Consider the following 23,714-nt stretch of genomic DNA (forward strand, 5'->3'; position numbering starts at 1 on the left):
CGCCAGATGAAACCAAGCTACCTAAAGAAAGAAGGGAAAAAATTTCGAAATCAGCTGCTCACCCCCATCAGGTCTTTGGTCTTTGTTGCGATCTCCGTACCGCTGTCCTGAGTGGTAGCCAGCCTCCTTTGGCGCGGCGATGGAGCCCCCAAACAATCATGACTTACTATCTTTGTCTCACTTTCGCAGCGGCCATGAATGTGTTTATCCCGCAGAGCTCTCCTGGTGGAAAGCAAAGACCCATATATTGTACAATGACTGCCCGCCTGGCTCCCCCTGTCTGGGTCTCCATTGTTTTGCACTCCCTCGAATGATGGACCATTTCTTGTGTTAATCCCTTTCTCCTATTGACACTGCATTCTCTGGGTCTCTTAAATAATACGATAATTCCCTTTGTTTAACCTTTACCACGACATACTAGACACTGCATCATAGACTTGCTTGTGGAGTTTTGAGATAACTCGCTGCTGGCTCAGGATTATCTTATTCTTACTTTCTTACTGTTCTCTATTATTTTCATTCCCCTTTGGTGCTTACTATACTTGCTTGGGATTCCATTGGCCGTCATATTCTGTGTCTGCAGTTAATCGAGCACTTTCGGCGAGACTACCAGTCGATCGCCATTATGGGGATCTTCGGACCTGCACGAAACATATTCCCCCTACTGCCACCTTACGGCGCCCATGATCCTAGTGGAGGCTCTGGTCGGATCATCCCACTTCACCCGGACGGCATCACACCCTACCTGGGGCTGCGCGCCCGCTTGTCACAGTCATGGATCAACCGATGGACCATCTTGCTGCTCTTAGTCTTGGTCAGAGTCCTGATGGCCGTGTCGAGCATAGAGAGCGACATGGCCAAGGCCAAGAGTGAAGCACTATCGGCATGTACTTCCGTGGAAACCATGGGCAGCACGATGGCCTCCATGCCGCATTATCTAGCACAGGGGGTCAACGAGGTGGCGGTGAAGACGGTCAACGCGGCCATCGACGGGCTGGAAAGCGTGCTGACGCTGTCGCTAACGGCCGTGGAAGAGCTGGTCATTTTCTTCATCAAGGTCATGTATCAGACCTATCTCTGCCTGTTCACGCTGGTCGTGCGCGGCGCTGTTGAGATCGGAGTCAGCGTCCTGGAAGACGCCGCCGATTTCCTCAACTCAACGATCAAGACCGTCGGCGAAGACATCGGCAAGACCGTCGATACGTTCGAGGACACGCTGAACAGCTTCCTCGAAAAGGTCAACACCGTCCTCAGTGCAGTCGGCACGAGCGTCCCGACCCTGAACCTCACCGACTCCATTAACAGCCTCGAAAACGCCCACCTCCCTTCGTCCATCGACGCGAGTCTCGACAAGCTGAACAGCTCGATCCCCACCTTCGACGAAGTCAGCAACTTCACCGAGAACGTGCTTCGCTTCCCATTCGAGGAAGTCAAGAAGCTGGTCAACGGCTCCCTCGGGAGCTACAGCTTCAACGCGTCGGCGCTCTCGGTGCCGGCGAAGAAGAAACTCACCTTCTGCGACTCGAACGACGGCATCAACTCCTTCTTCGAGGGCGCCACCGATGCCGCGCTCACGGCGCGGAAGATTTTCATCGCCATCCTCGTCATCGCCGCCATCCTGGCCTGCGTCCCCATGGCGTGGCAGGAGATCCGGCGCTGGCGGCACATGAAGGAACGCTCGCAGTTGGTGCGCAAGGAGGCCCACGACCCGATGGACGTGGTGTACATCGTGTCGCGGCCGTACACGGCGGCGGCGGGGATCAAAGCGGCCAGCCGGTTCAGCAACAGCCGCGCGCAGATCCTGGTGCGGTGGGCGATCGCGTACGCGACGACGCCCGCGGCGCTGTTCGTGCTGTGCCTGGCGCTGGCGGGGCTCCTCTCGTGCCTGTGCCAGTACGTGCTCCTGTCCGCCGTCAAGCGGACCGTGCCCGAGCTCTCCGAGGAAGTGGGCCAGTTCGCCGACAAGGTCGTGGCGGCGCTGGCCAACAGCTCGGCGGAGTGGGCCAATGACACCAACACGGCGATCCTGCACGTCGACTCGCAAATTAACACCAACGTGCTGGGGTGGGTGAACACCAGCACCACCGCGCTGAACGACACGCTCAACACCTTCGTCGACAAGACCATCGACGTGCTGAATGGCACCTTCGGCGACACCATCCTCTACGACCCGCTCCTCGAGGTGTTCAACTGTCTGATCGGCCTCAAAGTCGCCAGCGTCCAGAAGGGCCTCACCTGGGTCCACGACCACGCCCACGTCGACTTCCCCCTGTTCCCGGAGGACGTCTTCTCCCGCGGCGCCGCCGCCTCCATCAACGGCACTGCCTCCGATGACGACAGCTTCCTCGCCGAGGCCGGCGACAAAACCTCTAACAAGATCACCGAGGTCGTCGACAAGGTCATCGCCGCCTTCGAGAAGGGCCTCCGCCTCGAGACCATCATCGCCGCCTTCATCCTCCTGGTCTGGATCGTCAACGCCCTCTTCGGCGTCACCCGCGCCTTGATTTTGTTTGCCAAGAAGGACAAGACCCGCGGCGAGGGCGGGCCCGCCCCCATCTCCTCCCGGCCGGATCCCGGCCTCGGTCCCAGTGATGCAGGGTTCATCGATGTGCCCCTGACCAGCATGCCGCGACAGCATCAGCAGCGCTTCGACCTGGATGTCAGTGATGGTGACGCCGCTGCTGCTGCGCCGCGGTACGAGGTCGCGACGCAGACGGGGATGGGGGCCGCCGCCGCCATGAGTACCACTACCGCATCGACTAATACCACAACAACAACTGCAGGTCTAGGGGTGTACCCGGATGAGAAGGTCGGGTTCGCGGGCCAGAGGAACGCCTTACGTGTGGACGGGGTGTCGGATCTGCGGGGTAGCAGTTACGTGGAGTATGGGATGGAGAAGCATTGAACTCCTTTCTCCACTTCCTTTCGAAATCCACTTCTTCTCGGTCCGTGAGGGCGGGACGAGGTGGTAGTCCAGTTGCTGAGCCTTTTCTTTTCTTTTTTTTTTTCTTCTTTGTGTCTTGTCTACAGTTTCCCGGCGGATGATTTCTCCACTTCCAGCGCTGCCCGTCTCCTTACCTCTCGCTTTAGGCCTCGCGTGATATACCCGTAGAACGTGGCTACGATAGTGTATTCTACATTGCATGATACATAGATTTGCGAAATGATGCATTGCTAGGTGAATAGATTGCTACATGCCGGTATGTGCGTGTCGTCAGATTCATGAAATATTACCGCCCACCGCCTCCAAAAAGCCTATACCCAATTGCGAGGCTCCAACTAGATAGCCACAAAGAAGCTTTTCTCGCCCGGCTGCGGCACCACGCGCGCCCTCTCGATGATCGGATCCGCACAGCTCACCCGGATCCGCTCGGGGGTCGCCGGACTCTCCAACCGAAGGACGGTCTGGACGTTCCACTGGCGGCGGGCGGCCTTGAGGGCGTCGCGGATAGCGAAGAAGACGGCGCTGCCCATGAACAAAGGGGGTTCGCCGACGCCGCGGGAGCGCTGGATGGTGCGCAGGTTCTCCCACTCGACATCCTTCAGGAGGCTGACGTTGAACACCTGGGGGATGTCCCGGAAGCCCGGGATCTTGTAGTTGCCGGGGCCGCGGGTGAAGATCTGGCCCGAGGCGCGGTGCCACAGGCTCTCCTCGGTGGTGAACAGGCCCTGGCCCTGGATGAAGGCGCCCTCGATCTGGCCGTAGTCGATGGCCGGGTTGATGGTGCGGCCGACGTCCATCTTGATGTCGGCGCGCAGCGGGGTCCAATCGCCCGTCAGGGTGTCGAGCTGCACCTCGGCGGCGGTGACGCCCTGCGTGAAGTAGAAGAACATCTGGCCCGTGTTCTGGCCCCAGACGTAGCCGATGTCTGGGGTGCGGTAGTAGCCCTGCGCCGAGAGGTTGACGCGGTCGAAGTACGCGGCGTGCGCGAGCTCCTTCATCGTCGCCCCGGGCATGTTCGCGCGGTAGGGCCGGAGGCGCTCGTTGAGCTGCTCGCACGCGTTGAAGATGGCGTAGCCGTTCAGGTCCGAGCTCGCCGAGGCGGCCGTCGACGAGGTGTTGGCCACCGTGTTGGTCGCGGTCTCGGAGATGAAGACGCTGGATTGCGGCACGCCCAGCGCTTCGGCCGCTATCATCGTCATTTTCGTGTGCAGACCCTGGCCCATCTCCACGCCGCCGTGGGCGACGAGTACGCTGCCGTCGTGGTAGATGTGGACCAGAGCGCCGGCCTGGTTCAGGAATAGTGCCGTGAAGGAGATACCGAACTTGGTGGGGATGATCGCCAGTCCGCGCTTAGACCACTTGTGTTCCTTGTTGTACTTCGTCACGGCCTTTCGACGTTCGGCGTAAGAGCTCTCCTCAAGAACCTGGTTGTACATTAACGGCACGTGCCAGTCTTTGAGCTCTTGGTTATAATGTGTCTTGTCGCCGGATTTGTACATGTTCTGGAGCCGGAAATCTTCAACGGGGATGTTCAAGTGATCCGCAACCTCTTCCATGATGCTCTCAGCGAAGAACATGCCCTGCGGACCACCGAAACCGCGAAATGCGGTATTGGAGACTGTGTTGGTCTTGCAAATGTGGCCCCGAACATAAACATTCGGGAAACGGTATACGCCGTCGATGTGTGAAAGACTTCTCTCTACGACTGCGCCGGAGAGATCTTGTGTGTGGCCGCCGTTGGCGTAGACATCCGCGTCAAGGGCGAGGAGTTTGCCCTCTCCGTCAACGGCTACCTTCCAGCGACAGTAGAAGGGATGGCGCTGACCCGAGGTGATGATGTCTTCATCGCGGTTTAACATGCACCGTACTGGGCGCTTCAGCTTCGCAGCAGCCGTCGCGCAGATACCGGCCAGCTGGATTGATCGGGTTTCCTTTCCACCGAAGCCGCCGCCGAGACGCTTCACCCGAGACACAATCTTATTGGCTGATACCCCCGTAACTTGGGCGACATATGTTTGTCTGCAGCAGCATCAGCATCAGGTCTGAAAGAAACAACAAGGCAGCACGACTTACGTTTCCGTTGGATTTTGGGTCCCGCTCCAGACCTCCATCTCTCCATCTTCGTTCTTAGGTATGGCGACGCAAGCCTGCGTCTCCAGGTAGAAATGCTCCTGTCCGCCCATCTTCGATTCGCCCGTGAATACGTGAGCTGCCTTCTCAAAGGCGCTCTCAACATCGCCAGTCTGGATGTAACGGTAATGTTCGAAAAATGATTCCGCCTCGATGGCCTCTTCGATCGAAAGGATCACTGGCAGGTCCTCGTATTTCACTTTGACGGCCCGAGCAGCCTCCTCCGCAATTTTAGCGGATGTCGCTAGAACCATACCAATTGGCTGACCAGCAGTGTTAACCTCGTCGACAGCGAAGAAAAGCTCATCGGCATTTGGTGCTCCCCAGAAGTTGGCTTCTGGATTTGGAAGATCTGTGTGGTCCACATAGTCAACAACCCCAGGAATATCCAGGGCCTCGGTTGGATCAACATCGAGGAGCTTGGCGTGCGCCTTGGTTGACAGCACCATGCAACCATACAACTCATTCTGATATGTTGGAATGTCATCGGTATACTGGGCCTCTCCCGTTGCTTGCTTGAGTGCAGAGAAATGGGGACCGGCTTTTCCAAGAATCTTCTGTTGATACGCCGCGGAAGCTTCGTGATCCTTTTCTCCCGTAGAAATGGCTCGCTCAATTTCAGCAATGACGTCCTCGTCAATATCCGCACTCTTGACTTCAATCTTGGATAAGACGTCATGATAGTATCGATAGAAGAAACCCAGGGCAAGAGACTTGCGGTAAGTGGCCATTCCACCAGGAACCCCAAACTTCAGGTCAAAGTCCTGTTCCAGAGCAGCCATTGTACCCTCCAGTGTCGCAGGGCTTGTAAATTTCTTGCCAATTAGAAACGCTTCCGCGTTTCGTGCGGAGACAGTCATCGGTGCGAGACCACCAAAGACAAGATTCACACTCTTGACGGTGTGTGACTCCGAAAGGGAGACACGTAAAGCTGCATTGACAATGGCAATATCGTCGTCCTTTCGCTTAGATTGTTTATAGGCCCTTATGTATTCTCCCTCCTCAGCCGCGACTGGGATTCGCAACGCAGCGATAATGGCATCTTGAGGAAGAGCGGTAGTTCGGTAGCCTTTGAAAAACTGATCCATGGGTATCTCAATGGTCTGGCCTAGTGATTTGGCGATGAGGGTAGTTCTCGTAGCAACAAATACTGGATTGAGATCGGAGATTGGTGAAGCAGTAGCCAAGTTACCTGCAGGAGAAGCAACATTCCTGATCTGTCTTCCAGCAAAGTAACGAAGTTGCTTCTTGATGGTGTTAAATGGCTGCCCGCGCACAGTTCCGTATCGATCAAGCGCTTCGTCACAGATTCTCTCGAGGTCGGTCAGGGAAACATTGGCACCAAGCTCGAGACAGTCGTCCCGCAGTGTATACTGCCGTAGATCCTGTATGTCGCCGACATAAACGGAGGCACTGTACTTCATAGCCTTGAACTTAATCTCGATCTGCGTCTCCGTGCTACCCCCAATAATCTTAGCGTCGGGATGCACCGCCTTAATTTCCAAGAGCTGCTCCAGTGTAACTGGCCGGTACCACTTCTTCTTTTTGTTTCCCAGGACCAAAGCACGGAACTGATGCTTTCGAAGAGGAGATGGGAAGATGAGCTCCGTGTCTGGCCGATAGTCGATGAACTCAGGTGGCGTGAAGGTCTGTATCTTCTCGTCCTTGACCGAGGCGGCGGGGGTTTCCTTGCAACACCCTCCCGAGCCGCCTTTCTTCTCCATACAGCACCCTGATCCTCCGTTTGCAGAAGACATTCCGCAGCCTTTCGGTGCAGAAAAGCTTTGAGCTGCATCCAAGATCGGTCTGTACCCGGTGCATCGACAAAGATTTCCATCGAAAGCCTCTTCCACGTCATGCTCCGATGGCTCGGAGTTGTTGCGCAAAAGGGCATAAAGACTCTATATCCAACGTTTTAGCTCATGATCCATCAATCTCATATCGAAGTGCCGCACCATCACGATTCCAGGAGTGCAAAACCCACACTGGCTACCATTACCAACCGCTAGCCGTTGCTGGATCGCATGAGGATTCTTCACGTCGCCGATACCCTCCACAGTGACAACATGCTTTCCATCAACACTAATCAACGGGGCAAGGCAAGCATTCACGGATGCATGATATAGCTTCTTCGTGGTGGGGTTGATATGGGAAACCACCTAACGTTGAATTGATTGAACTTAGCAATGACCAGATCCAAGGGCTCCTTCAGAAGACATACCACCGTACAGGCACCACAGCCACCCTCTGCACATCCTAGCTTTGTGCCCGTCAGACCGATCCCACGAAGATACTCTAATAATGTGGTTTCGGGGTTGATCGAGTCGAGGACAACCTTGGTGCCGTTGAGGTAGAACCGAATAGTGTCGTCCCAATCTTCGGTAAGCTGGGCCAGCGAGACGGCCTTGGATGGCACCGTCGGTGGTGATGAGCTCAGTATTCCAGGAGCCATCTTGCTGCGTTGGCTGTGGTGGACTGCGAACAAATGTCTATGCGGCGATTTTCCTAGAGGGTGGAGAAACCGCCACTCGGAACCAGCGTTGATGCGGGGTAACTAACTCAACGCTGGCATGAAGTAGGAGTAGAAGTTGTGGAATAGTGTCGAGAGAGGAAGGAACCAAGATGGAGGAGAGGGGTGTAGCATACAGGGATCGTACAATATAGTAAAAAGGAGTAGGTAAACGATCGATGATGTGAGAGGCAGTAAGTTAGTTAGTAATAGCTGTTGTATGAAGAGATGATGGGGTCTTATCAGGGGAAGGGGAAGGGGGGCAAATTCCCCACTCGGTTTATCGCTTTTATCGCCTTTCCCCGGCGATCGCCACTGTCCGATGGGCGGCAACCGTCGGCAGTATTGCCCATCCAACCGGCACAATGTTGGGTTTCGAACCTTGATCCAATACCTTAATGACATGGGGAAGCCTTCTTAACAACTCTCCAATAGTCTTGTTGATTTTACTTATGTATTCACAATTATATATGATAAAAGATCTATGGAAATACTGCTTTACAAACTATTACTTTGTCTTCTAACTACTTTCCGGAACTAAGAAGTACTAGGTAGTAAGTTAGAGATAAAGCGGTGACTCATTCGACTGCCCTTGATCAAATATGATCTCATCTCAAATCTTCTACGGAGTAAGAGCGTGGTAAACTTGATTTCTACTGCTCAAGGCTCAAGCTCACCCCGACGGAATGCAGTGCTGCATAAGCTAGGCCAAATCTAGTTACGGATGATGGTCGACCGTAGGAACCCAACCTGATTAACCTTTTAGGGTAGCGATGAACGTGCCGGTCTAGTAACTTAGGGCACATCCCAACTATGAGCAGAAAATAACTTCTATCATATCTATGTCTGATTGTCTATCTATGTCTATAACGTAACATCGCTTCAATCCCCTTTCTGGAATATAAAAACACCGAGATAAACAAGACACTGCTCCCCAAATACACACACTCAGTACTTCATGAAGCCCCTGAAGTAATCGGCAACACCCTCTACATCATCCAAGTGAGTCGCGAAGCCCAGGATGCCGTCCGGGCGCACCACCACCAGACCGCCATTATAGTCGGAGATGGTGTAGGCGGTATGAGCGGACCGTTCCGCGTCGTAGTACAGCTTGCCCGCTCTCGGAGTCTCAAAGACATGGTCACCTCCGCTGCAAGCCTGCGAGACCAGGGTCAAGAGACGAACGGCCCCAGGAGACAATGCCACGCGAAGCTTGCCCAGATCCTCCACGGCCGTCTTCAGGGTTGCCTTAGTCCTTTCCGGCTGTCCAGCGAAGACCAGGATGGACCAGACGCCGGTGTTCTTGGTCAGGTGGAAGAGACGGGTGGGCAGGCGCGAGCCGGGGGCATAGACTAGAGCGTCGGGAGCTCTCCAGCCCGCATTGTTCATGGTCGCCGACGGGGGCTTGTTGATTAGGTTCTCGTCGTAGTGGATCCCGAGGCCGATGTTGAAGTGGATGGTCTCATCGAAGAGCTTGGTGAACAGTTCGTTGGCGTCTATGCAGTGCCCTTTGTACTTGTCCGGGACTTGGCCGGAGATGGTCGCCGAGAAAGCCTTATCGAGCTCAATCAGGTACTGTGCGGCCGGACGACGCTCCGTGTCGTAGCTCTGCAGCATGTCGGCGCCGTACCAGCCCTTGACAACGCCGGCCAGTTTCCAGGACAGGTTCACGGCGTCATGAATACCCGTGTTCATACCCTGAGCAGCACCGGACGAGTGCGTGTGGCACGCGTCGCCGGCCAGCAAGACTCGATCGTTGTTGAAGAATTGATCTGCCACTCGCTGGCCAATACTGCAGAAGGTCAGTGGGCTGCGCAACTTGAAAAGCGTAGACAAGACATGATCATACCCGTACAAGGTCCACCACTCGACAGATTCGATCTCCAGTGAAAAAGGCGCCATAGCTCTGACGGCCTCCGCCTTGGCGTCTTCAAGAGTAAAATTGTCGCCGTATTTGGCGAGCATCTCTGCCGTCATCGCGAAGCCGATACGCTTGACGCCATGATCCAGCTGGACCCAGAGTACGTTGCCGTGGGCCTCGGATTCGATCGAAGCGAAACCCACATCGGCATCAGGCATGTTGGTCTTGAAGTAGCCATCAATGCGAATCCACTTGAACACGGTCTGATCGCCTTCGAAGGGGATATTGGCGAGACGACGCACAAGGGAATGACCGCCATCGGCACCGACGATGTATTTGCTGGCAGATGTTAATCGGGATCGATGCTCGTTTGTCGGGTCCAGTGATTAAATACCTTTTCATCGTCAGGCTCTTGCCCATGCTGACCTCAGTGACATTCGCTGTCACTTTATAATCATTCTTCGCAGCGTCGTCGACCACGAAATTATCCAGTTTCCATCCGATGTAAGGCTTACATCCGAGGCTCTCATAAGCACCTCGAATCACGTCTTCGGAGTATTTCTGGCGGATGTTGAGGCAGTAGTCAAGAAAGGTGCCATACGTGCGCTGGAACATGATGTGCCATCCTCGGGAGGTAACGCGCTTGCCCTTGCGATAGGTGACGCTGTTGCGCGCAACGTAACCGATTTGATTCAGTTCATCGAGAAGACCCAGCTGATCGAACATCTCGAGGGTACGAGGGTAGAGAGTTGTTGCACGGCCATACATCGCTTGGTGGGCTTTGTCATGTCGTTCTTTTCCATTATTGTTAGGCCATGTCTGTGACAGAAGAAAGGGTAAGGAGTGCTTTACCGACGAGTAGAGAATCCACGCCCTGTAGTGCCAGTGAGTAAGCAATAAGCAGACCCACGGGGCCACCGCCAGAGATCAAGACATCCGTCTCAATGGTCTCGGACATAATCCACAACGAGAGGATCAACGGTCAATGGTCAGAGGATAGAAAGAGCAGGCAGTAGTGGAGAGATAGAACGATACAATGTTGGACAGACAAGACTGAGTTCGAGGAGAAGAACTGCTCTCTCTTATACCTCGTCTTAAGCATAGCGAGCACATTGTGAATAGAGGCAAAGAATGGCTTATGCTTGAGTTGTGGTTCATTCTCAAGCATTCTATGAGTCGCTCGGCATCAGTGCGCTTCCAAGAAAGGGAAATACCGGATGGCGTATCGGCTGGTAATACCGGGTGGGTAGAAGAAGATGCCGGTCTGTGGAATGACGGTTGATAATCGGTATTCAAGGTATCGGATACGTACAGTACAGGACTATCAAGCTAGTTACTCAGTGCTACGCACAGCAAGCTGACTGCAGGGCGCAAGTTCCGACAGACATTCCAAATAATCCAGATGAAGCTGAACAATGGGCGTTCGGCTAAATAGGACATCGAGAGGATCATCGAGTACGTAGAAGATTTACTGGTTGCACTTTTGGATAGTCGAACCGTTGAAGCAGAGATCTTATTTACATATTATTGAAAGACACGCTACTTAAGAGGCTTGAATGGTGAACCATGCGTCTCGTAAAAGAGAGAGAGGCTGGCTTCAGATTGCTTATAGTAGTGTTCTTCTATGAGTGGATATACAAGAAGACCCAGCTCATCATACATGAAACCAGGGCTCTTCGTCGAATTGGTAATTCATTCTTGTACATGACGACTCTCGGACCTGGGTTTGTGGTGCTCATTCAAGCACGTATCGCATAAGTAATTCAGACTTGTCCGGTATCAGAAGCTTGTCTCTATTCAGAGTCATATACTCTGATAGCCCCTAGAGAACATCTATGTCAGCCTCGAAAGGCTAAGATGCGTCCCCGAGGCGTCCTTTAAAGCCTCCCACACCGATGTTAATATCTATCTCGATTTCACAGAAACAAAGGTGCCGTAGGCCAAACCTCGTCACCCATTGTTTCATTCATTGACCCAGCTAGACCTGGTTCTCCCAGAAGATAGGTGAAAATGTCCGAGCCCGGCATACCGAGAAAGCGCTGTTCGTCATCCACGCCAAGAGCTTCCCCGAAGTCCATCGCAGAAGGCACAGGTAGGTCAGTCACTGACGCTTCGCAATGGAGGTCCTGGCTCTGGGGCTGTGATCTGTGATCTTGACCGGCGGCTGGGTTGATGATAGATGGATCATGCTGAGCCTGCATAAGGAGGAACAAAACCTTGTTGAGACTCTGGCTGCCAATCTCAGCAGATTTAGTAAGGGAGCTCATCTTTCCTAGGCACTCAGAGCAGCTTTTCCAAGAATCTTGAAGAGTCGACTCTGCAAACTTAGCTTTGATAGCGGAGCATGTCCGAGCTAGGGCAAGAACGATTCCGGCGGAAAAGGTATCTGAGACAGAGCAGTCAGTCAGCGGGATTCCTTGTGCAGTGATGCATTATCTCGTCAGAAGTAATTACAAAATACACTATACCACCACACACTAGCCAGCTCAGTTGTCGAGGTATCATTCATAAGATGTATCAGCTCGATGGCCGCCTTGACGCAATTAATAGAGCAGCTGAGCCTGAAATCCATAAATATCTCGCTTGGCAACTCCAAAGACGATTGCGGTAGAGAGGAAGCGTGCGAGACGCGAATTTGCCGACAGAGCCTGATCAAGGTAGGGCGCAGGAGAAGAATTCTATACTGCAGAAATCTGACAAAGAGATTCAGAATCAGAGAAGTCAGGTAATTGTTCGCAAGTTACCCACCTTGCTCTTAGCAAGCAACTTTCTCGCGAATATTGCTTACTGGTATTGGCCGGTATTTCTCCATTTTGCCAGTTCAGTTGCTCCGGAAGGTCTGACTTAAAAGCCAATAAATCTACTTCTAGCTCCATCACATTTCTAGCTTGGCTGCTTTCAGCCTGAGGCTGCTCGGATAGATTCTCCTGTCTACCTTCCCAGGGCGCAAAGATCCTTGCCAGGATTTGTCTTAGAATTTTATACAGCTGCAACGTGCGCACATAAAATTCTGTTCTCGATAAGGCTGTGGGTGGCAATCTGGAAACTAGGTTCGGTTGATCGAGGGCCTCATCATCGACGGCGGCTGGGAGAGGGACCGCCGAATCTTGGATCATGGGCGGGCGACCCAACATCATGCTGCTCGCTCTGTGGAGATTCTGTTAGCGGATATCGAGAATGATTGATTTTATGCTTCTAAAGTCAACAGAAGAAGAAGAGGCTTACAGATCCAGCATGATACACCCATGCCACACACGTCTTCTGACTTGGATTTCCGCCGCTGATCTAAATCTATCCGAACTCAAGGAATGCATTCCGAGTGCTTGCGCCATTCTGCATGCAAAGCCAATGGTATTCCAGCACCGTGCCGGGGACTCGCTTCCTTGCAGATAAGATGACATCAGTAAAAGTGTCTGGACAAGCGCTAAACTTCCTTTATCCATGGAGATGCCATTTAAGAACCTCTGGGAGCGCTGGAAGAAGGCATCCGCGGTAGCTTCGCGCGTCATCCTATCCAATGAGGAGAATTGGCAGCCTAGTGCTAGGACGATGTTCAGTCCGGCATGAAATATCGGCCAGGGCACACTTGAGTCTCCTAATCCTATTCGTTTCTCAAAGTCATCCACGTCCTCTGTAGGCCCGGGCGCCCATAGAGCGCTATATGCGCGAGCAAAGGCAGGCTGGTGGAAAAACGGATATAGACTGTGAATTTTATCATAATAGCAGCCTAGCAAGTAATCCGCTAATTCTCGTGGCGGTAGGTCAACGGCTTTGGGTGTTGGCGCCACAGGAAATGACCTTGTAGCTATGTTCGGCAAGCAAAAAGGAACAGTTTCGTTTTCTAGATGCATATTAGTCTTCGTCGGCGGAGTTTCTACTGCTGGAGGTGGCAAACCTGCAGAGTCCTGAATCTGCCTCAAGAAGGACGCGATGGACGAGTCTCCGAAGAACTGATCTTGCTCGGTTGAGTGACTAGCATGCCCCGCAATTATACCTGTTGCTGTAGTACCGTTTTCGCTCTCGGCGAGTGGTTGCAGCAGCTCGGATTCCAGCAGAGATACTGGCTCTGGGCCAATACATACATTGTCATCTCCGATTCCTCCCTGTGCCTGGCGATCTGCAAACCGGCCATGAGGATGGTTTCGCAGCTGCAGGCGGGCACTGGTAGATGAGTTGTTTGAATCAAGATCATTCAGTCGAAAAGTATATCTGTTATACGTTAGAGTCGAGCCGGTAAGGTGAACACGTTGGAGAGACTCTGCCGGCGGTCGTGGGTCTTTTTCGGATTCTCGCCGTTATAAGAGCATCGCGCTTTCCGTCGCTCACACGAGCCACATATAGGCGAAACACCATCGCAGCGGATCTTTTGCACACGGCATATATCACAAGCGCGTGCCACCCTTCTTCTCCTTCTTGAAGTCTGAGACTAAACGGATGCTGTCAGGTTTCCATGGGACAACCACTAACTAGCAAATTGGGCTACATACCATATTTGCCAGAGCCCAGTATCTTGTAGCGTGTCGACCAAGACACGGCTGACCTCTGGGGCATTTGCTGATGCAGGCACTTAATTGTTACCTGTGTAGGTAATAAGTCCCACATATGACATGGTTGGCTGGTGATGGTTAATCTATACGCTCGGTTTGGTGCGCTACAACGTTTGTTTCTGCCACTGCGATCAAGTCGACCGCCTTAACCGCTCTTCCGCCGGTTGCTGTTGAAGAGCAATCCAAGGGAGTTTAATGTTCTCAGGTGGATTGTATCGCTGCATCCTTTGGTCTTTTGTGAGCGTGAAGCTGATATTAGTCGGTTTTGTTGGTTCTCTGTCTGCAAGGCATTGCCAAAATGTGTTCTTTTCACTCTTGATCCATTGACGAGTGTAAGAAGCCATACTGAAACGGTGGAACCGTTGTCGGTTGTAGCAACCCTGAAATTAGTATGGCAAAGCTTGGGAAGAGATAAGTCAGTCAATGCTCTATAATAGACGTTATGAAGACTGAATAGCACTTGGTAGGTACTAGTGTAAAGATGAACTGTTTTAATGCCCCCCGGGCCGTCTATCTGCTCACCCAATTGAGGTATCTCAAGTCTGCTAATCACTCGAGTAGAATCTCTGAGGGTATAATTTTGATTGTTCTATTTGATTTAGACTTCTATTTGTTGTTTCATTTTATACCAACTTCAAGTCAACTGGAGCCGCGGCAGGAACGATAACGACAGGATGCTGCCTAGGCTCCAGCACAATCCTGCTTCCGGTGGCTGGGACTGTGACCACAGTCGCCAGATGATCCTCTCGAGTTCCCCAAGCCCACCAAACAAGCTCGATTCCTTTGAAGAGACACCGTATCAGTTCCCCGGCTTCAGCCACCCCACCATCGCTGCTCTCAATATCCGTAATCATTGGGTATCGAAAGGTGTTGGACCAGGTTTCGCCCGGATGCAGACAGTCAAAGCTGTCATCGCTGCCGGGCGAGACTTGAATATCCGGATCATCACAGAAGGTATTGCTACCCCAACCGCAACTGAAGCCTTCCATATCTACCCACCGATCGCGCCATACCCAGAGCTTGGGGCTTAGTCTCCGTAGTGTTGAAGGTAATTGGTCTACCACTGCCATCACCGGTCCGTTCGTAAGTGACATGCAGCGTCGCAGTCACAAGGTCATCCTTCAAGGCAACCTGGCCCTGGGGATGGCATTCGATTCTTGCGATTAGTGTGGGACGGGGTTCTTCCGCTCTGAGAATGGGAGATATTAGCACGTTCGCCTACTAGGGACTGAAATCCAGCAACCATGGAATGTCAAAGAAGAGGTTCACGCAAAATATTAGAAGAGAGCACGGGGAAGAAGGCAGGCAGGGAAAACTGAATCTCACCCGAACAATGGCGCTGGCGCCATCGGCTTGTCCCCGTCATCCTCGACCGTGAAGGACAGAAATGGGCCGCCTGGCAAAACGAGGGCGGTCTTTGCAGGGGGAATATAGCCATAAAAACTTGTACCGTCGGTCAGACACCATGAGGTATAATTTTACCCAGGCCAGAAAAGTACATATCGTTCTCCAGTTTGTAGGCGTGGGAGAAGACGCTCGGGGAAGACGTCGTAATACTGCTGAATTCCACCAGGTTCATGTTCATTGAGAGGATAAGAGCGCCAAAGTTCTAGTGGAGGAAGTGCATTGCATCCAGGGAACTCGACTGGCCTCAATTCGCCTTGCGCGGTATGATGAAGAAGTATAAATCCGCCATCGGCAAGAAAGCCATGCACCTGCGGATTCCATGAGAAGAGACAAGTCTTGCTGTCCTTGTCTAGACGCTGTAATGTCACATGAAATAGGTATGGGGCTGTACGCGACAGCTTTTCTGGGCCCTGGAGTGCGAGTGAAAACGCAGGCGCATCAAGACTATGCAGATAGCAGTTAGATGATTATCAATCAGAAGATATAGAACAGAGCGCTTTCTCACCGGCGGTCCTTCCCAGTACATCGCAGGTAGGGCGCTAATAATTCTTCCATTCCAATTTCCTGGAAGGAGTGTATTGGCAGGAGATTGATAGGCATGCTGCAGTAACATAGCCAAGTCAGTCACAATGGCTTTCTATGTTGCTGTCAGAATGGATTCATACTGTGCCATTGATAGCTAGGGGAACAGGGAGGGGGTGTGTCGCTCTATATGCAGAAAATTATTCGGAGGACTAGTGTATAGTGGGGAAGGAACGCTAAGTAAACATGCATAAGTTCTTCCAGGACTAGGGCGTCTGATCAGCAACTGCAGGGGCAGACCACAACAGCCAGATAGGATAGCTTGACTGAGGCAGAGGATAAGTTTTATCATTAGAGATCATTGCATATCTCTAAAATATGCCTGAAAATAAATAGGTATTATAATTCTTATGCCATGCGTGTCTGTGGTGATGCAAGTAATACTGGATATCATTCACGCGCACTGACTCATCCTACTGTTTGAGCTGAGCACCAACAAAGTCTTTCTCGTCTTCCTCCCACTTCTTGCGTTCAACCACGCTACGAGCCCTGTATAAGACCCTATGATTAGCTCAGGATCCTCGGCTTCCAATGCTGCGTAGTACGTACCGGTATGCTCTCACAAAGCGCCAGACTTCCGAGTCCGCCAGGTTCCAGGCTTCTGCAGCAGCCTTGGGGTTGGGTCGGTTGTTGGGCTTTTGGGCCTTGATGATTTCGCGAGCCTGTTGTATAATCTCATATTCCTTTGGAACTCCCTGCTCACTCGGAGTGGCATGTTGCACAGATTCCTTCTTCTCGTCTTCATTCTTGGCGTCCACCTTGCCGTCTCGAGGGATCTTGAAGCCAAATTGCCACTCAAATTCATCCAGCAGCTCAGTCGGAAGGGATTGACCGGCATGAGAGGGTAACGATTCAACAGTCATCCATAGCGAGGTTCCAACGACAGCATCATCAGCAACGGCCCTTTTAAACACCGTAGATCTGGGCAACCCGCCGATTTCAAGACCCAACTGGTCTTTGGTGACTTCAGTCAACCATACATCCCGATCCGTCTCGCGCCGGATGTGGCGGATGCTCACGTCGGTGGAATCCTGCTGCAGACTAATCAATGTAAAAGGGTGAGGAAGTGTCCCGACGGTAAACACTCGAGTCGTGTTCCTGTAGGTGGCTGGTTGGCTCAATTGCATTGGCTTCGCCGGATCACACGGGTGGCACTTCGGTAAGTTGGGCGGGCATGACTGCGGTACAGGAGAGCTCGGGCATTGCACGAGGGCCTTCGCAAGACGCAAAGCAGGCTCAACAAGAGCCGTTGTGTGCTTCGGAAACGGCTTCAAGATGGCAATACCTGCTGGGAAGGCATTCTGGAAAGTATTGTGTAGATGCGAGTTAATCAACTCTGCCAATGCCAGTCGTCCTGCAGTCGGAGACGACACTATCTTCTCGGCGATCGTTGGGTAATGGCTAGTGATGGTTGAGGAGTCGTACAAAGCCAGCGAATCAGCCCCCTCCACCTTGAAGAGGTCGGTCGAGGCCAACCCCACTAGGGAGGTAGACGTCTCATCAACTTTGTTCAGAGCCTGCTTGATCACCTCGTTGATGTGTGATTTCTCCCCAGAATATAGGGCGCCCCTAAGACGATCGAAGCGGGTGATGAAAGCTGGATCGGAACCACGGCGCAGGGACGACAAGAGCGCGTCGTCATACCTAGCCATGGGGAAACAATGCCAATCCGCAAGCAAGCCATCGCCCATGTGTCCCCAAGCAAGCCATTTGAATATTTCGCTTTCAAGTTCTGGTTTGAACTTCACGCGCTGGACCAGCTCGTAGAATTGGTTGTTCATGGCTTCTCCCCGCCCAAGGATCACGGGACGGAATCCTTGAGCATACCAAGCTCTGCGCCATGCGAGAAGAAGCTGAGCATCAGCATTATTCTCCTCCACGTCATTGCCCTTGTTCGGCTCGTAATATGTGTAAATGAACGGTCTGTCCCTCAAGGGGGGAAGCACGGATCGATTCTCGTCGAGCGTGATGGAGGACGAAAAAGGATTGATCCATGACCAATCGCTAAACCAGCTGGTTTCTCCACTCGTGCTATTCGGCTGAGGCTCGGGGGGAGTATGAACGGTGGGACGGAAGGATGGCAGGTGCAAGTCGTGGAAGGAGGGAAGCTTCGGATGAGGAAATCTGGCCGGGCCGGAGACTGCTGGATTGGTAGCTGGGGAGGAGGAGAAGATTATCAATAGAAGAGCGACAAAAACAATAATGGTCAGAAGAGCCGTGCTCCGATGAGGAATCATGCTGACATAGGGATGAGACCGTCTCGAACGAAGCGTCGAGAACAAGACGAAGAAGAAGAAGAAGAAGAAGAGGAGGAGGAGGAGGAGGAGGAGGAGGAAGAAGAGGAAGAAGTCGTTCGAGTATAGGAGGTGAGAAAAAAGTGAAGGCGGTGCGACAAGATGATAGGCTCTTCTTCGGCCTATCTGGATGCGAATACGAACAGCAGCACTTTTAGGGGTGGGGTGGATAATAGCAAAGAGTGGAAAAGTAGGAAGACGTCACGACAACAAGTCAAGTCAGATTTCAAGCCATGGTCAACGGAATCATGTTCTTGCCCTCAGAATGGTATGTACAGTGAGTGGTGTGAAGTCAGTACCTGAGCGCAACGATGCAGCCCTGGAGCTCAACCTGGAGCCTGGAGTTTCCAAGGATAAGGAAAGCCCCAAACCGGGGGCACGGATCAACTACAGCTGAGTACTACGCTGCATGCGGTAAAGACGGTTCAGGGTCCGCTCCCGTCCATTTTTACAGGCGCTCCAGGCTCTTTTTGTGGCTAGGCCATATGGGTACTGGTAAGTACGAGTATGTGGCTGGGCCCCGCCGAAGGCGGTGAAACTCTATCGCAGCCTCAGGCATTAAAGTAAGTATGCAGTGTGGGGACCCAAAGAGAAGCTGCCGACATCGGCACTTATTCGCCTGCCCCTCTTGACTCATCGCCTCTCGCCCATCGATAAACTACTAAACTTCATTTCTTTCCCCTCCCCCCCCCACCACCAACCATCCTGACTGCAATCATTGACTTGGACTGCAATCATGGGTGCTGAATCAGTCTCCTTACAGGAGCGTCTTGAGCGATGGGCTCAACGACTACAGAATCTTACTGTCTCCCCCCTCACAAGAGATTATCCCGACAACCACAAGCAGGAGCTTCCCAAGAGAGCAATTGAAGCCTTTGAGTCAATTAAGCTGTCCCAGGGTTCTCAATCAGCCCTCGAGAAGATCTCCGGTTCCTCCTCGAGTTTCACTGTCTTCCTAACTGCTTTCGTTGTTCTCGTTGCCCGTCTGACCGGCGATGAGGACATCGCCATCGGCACCAGTTCCAGCGATGATGGCCGACCTTTCGTTCTCAGGGTCCCAATTGAGGCTTCGGAGACGTTCCTCCAACTCTATACTAAGGTCAAGAAGGTATAGTCTAGTCTTCCGTTCACGAAACTTGTCCCCTCCCATTCTCATCTTGTTTTCATGTAGGCTTTCGAAGAAGGAGCTTCCGAAATCGTACCTTTGGGCAGCTTAAGAAACTACATCCAAGAGAAGTCTGGCTCCGAGCGCTCCCCTACCCTCTTCCGCTTCGCTGCCTATGACGCACCCGCTGCCTCCCAAGACTATCCCGCCAACACCTTCGAGACCACCGATCTTGTCCTCAACATTGCTCCAGCCCTTGCCTCGGATGACTCAACATCTCAGGCCGAGTTGGGAGCCTACTACAACCAGAGATTATTCTCCAGTGCGAGAATCTCCACCATATTGAAGCAGCTCGCTAAGCTCGTGGAGAATGCGACCAGCAACCCGGAACAGGCCATCGGCCGTATTGATTTCATGACCGAGGATCAGCAGGCATTGCTTCCCGATCCCACCTCTGATCTGAACTGGTCCAAGTTCCGTGGTGCCATCCATGAGATTTTCGCCGCGAATGCGGAGAAGCATCCCGACAAGCTTTGTGTGGTCGAGACCAAGTCGGAGCGATCCCCTCACAGGGAGTTTACATACAGACAAATCAACGAGGCGTCTAACATTCTGGGTCATCACTTGGTTCAGGCTGGTGTTGAGAGGGGCGAGGTTGTCATGGTTTACGCCTACCGTGGTGTCGATCTCGTGGTTGCTGTGATGGGTATCCTCAAGGCCGGCGCAACCTTCTCCGTCATTGATCCAGCATATCCTCCGGAAAGACAGTGCATCTACCTGGATGTCGCTCGTCCTCGTGCATTGATCAACATCGAGAAGGCTACCAAGGATGCCGGTGAGCTGTCTGATGAGGTCCGCTCATTCATTGACAAGAACTTGCAGCTTCGTACTGAGGTTCCCGCGCTTGCTCTCCGCGACGACGGAACCCTTGAAGGTGGCTTGGTCAATGGACAGGATGTGCTGGCCAAACAAGTGTATCTGAAGGCTCAATCTGTCGGCGTCGTGGTCGGTCCGGATTCTACCCCTACTTTGTCGTTCACCTCCGGCTCCGAGGGCAGGCCCAAGGGTGTCCGGGGTCGTCATTTCTCCCTGGCATACTACTTTCCGTGGATGTCGGAGACTTTCAAGCTCAACCCTAACGATCGTTTCACGATGCTGAGCGGTATTGCTCACGATCCGATCCAGAGAGATATCTTTACCCCTCTTTTCTTGGGTGCTCAATTGCTTGTTCCTGCTCGCGAGGATATCCAGAATGAGAAGCTCGCCGAATGGATGCGCGAGTACGGCGCTACTGTCACTCACCTTACACCTGCCATGGGTCAGATTCTGGTGGGCGGTGCCTCAGCTCAATTCCCCGAGCTTCACCATGCTTTCTTCGTGGGTGATATCCTCATCAAGAGAGACTGCCGCTCCCTTCAAGGATTGGCTCCGAATGTCAACATTGTCAACATGTATGGCACGACCGAGACGCAGCGTGCGGTCAGTTACTTTGAAATTCCTAGCTACTCGAGCGACGAAGGCTATCTGGATACCATGAAGGATGTCATTCCAGCTGGACGGGGTATGCTCGATGTTCAGATGCTGGTTGTCAACCGCTTCGAGCCTAACCGCATTTGCGCCATCGGTGAAGTGGGTGAGATCTATGTCCGCGCTGGTGGTCTTGCAGAGGGCTACCTTGGCTCTCCGGAGTTGAACGAAAAGAAGTTCCTGACCAACTGGTTCGTGGACCCTCAAACCTGGACGGAGAAGGACAAGGCCGAAGCACAGGGCTCAAATGAGCCCTGGAGGGAGTTCTACTTTGGCCCAAGAGATCGATTGTATCGCAGCGGAGATCTCGGCCGTTACACCCCCACCGGTGAGGTCGAATGTTCTGGACGTGCAGACGATCAGGTCAAGATCCGTGGATTCCGTATCGAACTGGGCGAAATTGACACTCATCTGTCTCGCCACCCGCTTGTCAGAGAAAACGTTACTTTGGTGCGTCGTGACAAGTTCGAGGAGCGCACCTTGGTCAGCTATTTCGTTCCCGACATGAGTAAGTGGGCATCATGGCTGCAGCAGAAGGGTCTTGAGGACGATGAGTCCGCTGAAGGCATGGTTGGCATGCTCAGACGATTCCGCCCCCTGCGTGACGACATTCGAGACCATCTTCGCAGCAAGCTTGCTAGCTACGCTGTGCCGACCGTCTTCATCCCCCTCAAGCGTATGCCTCTCAACCCCAATGGCAAGATCGACAAGCCCGCATTGCCCTTCCCTGATACTGCAGAGCTTAGTGCCGCCGCTCCTCGGCGCAAGTCCTCGGTGGCGCAAGCCCTCAGCGAGACGGAGCAGGCCGTGGCCTCAATCTGGGGCCAGCGCATTCCTAATGTGACCGCTCGTATGATTAGCCCCGATGACTCGTTCTTCGATTTGGGAGGTCACAGTATCTTGGCTCAGCAGATGTTCTTCGACGTCCGACGCAAGTGGCGCGAGATTGACGTCAGCATGAATTCTATTTTCCGCAGCCCTACCCTCAGGGGCTTCGCTGCCGAGATCGACCGTCTGCTGAACCTGGAGTCGTTCGCTAGCAACGACGAGCGTAAGACCGCTGCTGCAGAGCCCGCAGCTCCTGCTGAGCTCGATGACGAATACTCGAAGGATGCCCGCAAGTTGGCAGAGACTCTGCCCGCTTCGTTCCCTACTCGCACCGAACCTATTCTTGCATCCGAGCCCACCATTTTCCTCACGGGTGCCACTGGTTTCTTGGGTGCTCATATCCTCCGGGATCTCTTGACCCGCAAGTCACCGCAAGCGAAAGTTGTGACTTTGGTGCGCGGCAAGACAGACGAGCAGGCGCTCGGCCGCATTCGCTCTACTTGCCAGGCGTACGGTTTCTGGGATGAAGCCTGGACTAGCCGGCTTCAGTGCGTGTGCGGTAACCTGGGCGAGCCGCGGTTCGGATTCTCCGACGCTCTTTGGGAGGACCTGACCCAGCGTGTGGATGCTGTCATTCACAACGGTGCTCTGGTCCATTGGGTGTACCCCTACTCCACCCTCAAGCCGGCCAATGTGCTGGGTACCATTGACGCTCTCAAGCTCTGCGCCAGCGGCAAGCCCAAGCAATTCTCCTTCGTCAGTTCGACCAGTACCCTCGACAGCGACCACTATGTCTTGGAATCTGAGCGGATCGTTGCCGAGGGCGGAGCTGGTATTAGCGAGGCGGACGACCTCGAGGGTAGCAGCGTCGGCCTTGGAACCGGCTATGGTCAGAGCAAGTGGGCAGGCGAATATCTCGTGCGGGAAGCTGGTCGCCGCGGTCTCAAGGGTACCGTCGTGCGTCCTGGCTACGTCCTTGGTGACTCCCAGACCGGAACTACCAACACCGACGACTTCCTCATCCGCATGATCAAGGGCTGTATTCAGCTCTCCGCCCGCCCCAACATCAACAATACCGTCAATATGGTGCCCGTTGACCACGTTGCTCGCGTTGTTATTGCGGCCGCCTTCCAGCCCCCTTGCACCCCGATTGGCGTGGCTCAAGTCACTGGTCACCCTCGCCTTCGCTTCAATCAGTTCCTGGGCGCCCTGCAGCTCTACGGCTACGAAGTGCCCCAGATCGATTACGTTCCCTGGTCTAAGGCTTTGGAGCAGTACGTCAATGACGGCCAGCACGATGATCCCGAGTCTCAGCACGCATTGTAAGTCATTACCTATCCCCTTCTCTTTTCTTGAAGCTTTGCACCCGAACAATTACTAATATTGCCTCAGGATGCCTCTCTACCATTTCGTCACCTCCGACCTCCCGTCCAACACCAAGGCTCCTGAACTCGACGACGTCAATGCTGCCGCCTCCTTGCGCGCCGACGCCGCCTGGTCCGGCATTGATGCCTCCGCTGGCGCTGGTGTCACCGAGGAATTGGTCGGTTTGTATGCGGCGTACCTCGTTGCTACCGGCTTCCTTCCTCCGCCCACGGCTGCTGGCGCCCGCCCGCTGCCGACGGCTCAGTTGACGGAGGACCAGAAGAAGGCCCTGGCTAATGTTGGTGGTCGTGGTGGTGCTTCCTAAAAGTCGCACTCACTTCTTGCTGTGTATTAGCGTTTTGTATATTTATGGGGAAGGGAGTATCAATGGTTTCATGAGTCTATGGTACGATATATGTATGGCATGGTACAGTATGCCACGATGTTCTAGGCACTTTGTCTATGATCAAAAGTCCGGGGAGTAGATAATATTAGAGAAGAATTTTCTTACTGTTACATGGACAGTCTAGGCAGCAACAATATTCACTTGCCACAGCCTCATCTCCTTCTGACTCGACGTGACTCATGGTGAGTCTGAGTATCTCAGACAAAGGA

General features: G+C 53.2%; 7 protein-coding genes across 7 annotated transcripts; 2 read left to right on the forward strand and 5 right to left on the reverse strand.

Annotated features, from left to right (window-relative positions):
• Positions 1 to 625: 625 nt before the first annotated feature.
• prm1 (pheromone-regulated protein PRM1) lies at positions 626 to 2,905 on the forward strand (the record flags this gene model as incomplete). Its single annotated transcript, XM_025584478.1, has 2 exons — positions 626 to 2,741; positions 2,784 to 2,905. The coding sequence occupies 2 exons, from the start codon at positions 626 to 628 to the stop codon at positions 2,903 to 2,905; spliced, it is 2,238 nt and encodes a 745-aa protein (XP_025439820.1).
• Positions 2,906 to 3,164: 259 nt separating this feature from the next.
• Positions 3,165 to 7,814, reverse strand: BO95DRAFT_445300 (putative xanthine dehydrogenase HxA). The gene is made up of 4 exons (XM_025587116.1): positions 7,296 to 7,814; positions 7,030 to 7,233; positions 5,018 to 6,975; positions 3,165 to 4,963 (listed from the first exon to the last, which is right to left on the reverse strand). The coding sequence occupies exons 1-4, from the start codon at positions 7,524 to 7,526 to the stop codon at positions 3,280 to 3,282; spliced, it is 4,077 nt and encodes a 1,358-aa protein (XP_025439821.1). The 5' UTR covers positions 7,527 to 7,814; the 3' UTR covers positions 3,165 to 3,279.
• Positions 7,815 to 8,531: 717 nt separating this feature from the next.
• On the reverse strand, positions 8,532 to 10,489 carry BO95DRAFT_419098 (pentachlorophenol 4-monooxygenase; the record flags this gene model as incomplete). Its single annotated transcript, XM_025584479.1, has 4 exons — positions 10,297 to 10,489; positions 9,839 to 10,238; positions 9,433 to 9,783; positions 8,532 to 9,375 (listed from the first exon to the last, which is right to left on the reverse strand). Exons 1-4 carry the CDS (start codon positions 10,400 to 10,402, stop codon positions 8,532 to 8,534), a joined length of 1,701 nt encoding a protein of 566 aa, XP_025439822.1. The 5' UTR covers positions 10,403 to 10,489.
• A 792-nt stretch (positions 10,490 to 11,281) lies between these two features.
• BO95DRAFT_213472 (uncharacterized protein) lies at positions 11,282 to 14,028 on the reverse strand. Its single transcript, XM_025581130.1, has 7 exons — positions 13,932 to 14,028; positions 13,707 to 13,870; positions 13,340 to 13,653; positions 12,670 to 13,285; positions 12,193 to 12,591; positions 11,899 to 12,137; positions 11,282 to 11,830 (listed from the first exon to the last, which is right to left on the reverse strand). The coding sequence occupies exons 1-7, from the start codon at positions 13,932 to 13,934 to the stop codon at positions 11,361 to 11,363; spliced, it is 2,205 nt and encodes a 734-aa protein (XP_025439823.1). The 5' UTR covers positions 13,935 to 14,028; the 3' UTR covers positions 11,282 to 11,360.
• Positions 14,029 to 14,614: 586 nt separating this feature from the next.
• On the reverse strand, positions 14,615 to 15,953 carry BO95DRAFT_455197 (uncharacterized protein; the record flags this gene model as incomplete). Its single annotated transcript, XM_025588309.1, has 5 exons — positions 14,615 to 14,982; positions 15,005 to 15,180; positions 15,318 to 15,434; positions 15,474 to 15,842; positions 15,904 to 15,953. The coding sequence occupies 5 exons, from the start codon at positions 15,951 to 15,953 to the stop codon at positions 14,615 to 14,617; spliced, it is 1,080 nt and encodes a 359-aa protein (XP_025439824.1).
• Positions 15,954 to 16,244: 291 nt separating this feature from the next.
• On the reverse strand, positions 16,245 to 18,576 carry BO95DRAFT_445303 (uncharacterized protein). The gene is made up of 2 exons (XM_025587117.1): positions 16,530 to 18,576; positions 16,245 to 16,469 (listed from the first exon to the last, which is right to left on the reverse strand). Exons 1-2 carry the CDS (start codon positions 18,215 to 18,217, stop codon positions 16,394 to 16,396), a joined length of 1,764 nt encoding a protein of 587 aa, XP_025439825.1. The 5' UTR covers positions 18,218 to 18,576; the 3' UTR covers positions 16,245 to 16,393.
• A 356-nt stretch (positions 18,577 to 18,932) lies between these two features.
• On the forward strand, positions 18,933 to 23,639 carry aarA (L-aminoadipate-semialdehyde dehydrogenase). Its single transcript, XM_025587118.1, has 3 exons — positions 18,933 to 19,382; positions 19,446 to 23,056; positions 23,127 to 23,639. Exons 1-3 carry the CDS (start codon positions 19,011 to 19,013, stop codon positions 23,422 to 23,424), a joined length of 4,281 nt encoding a protein of 1,426 aa, XP_025439826.1. The 5' UTR covers positions 18,933 to 19,010; the 3' UTR covers positions 23,425 to 23,639.
• The last annotated feature ends 75 nt before the right edge of the window (positions 23,640 to 23,714 follow it).

The sequence above is a fragment of the Aspergillus brunneoviolaceus genome (genome assembly GCF_003184695.1).
Source record: "Aspergillus brunneoviolaceus CBS 621.78 unplaced genomic scaffold BO95scaffold_55, whole genome shotgun sequence".
NCBI classification, from domain to species: Eukaryota; Fungi; Ascomycota; class Eurotiomycetes; order Eurotiales; family Aspergillaceae; genus Aspergillus; species Aspergillus brunneoviolaceus.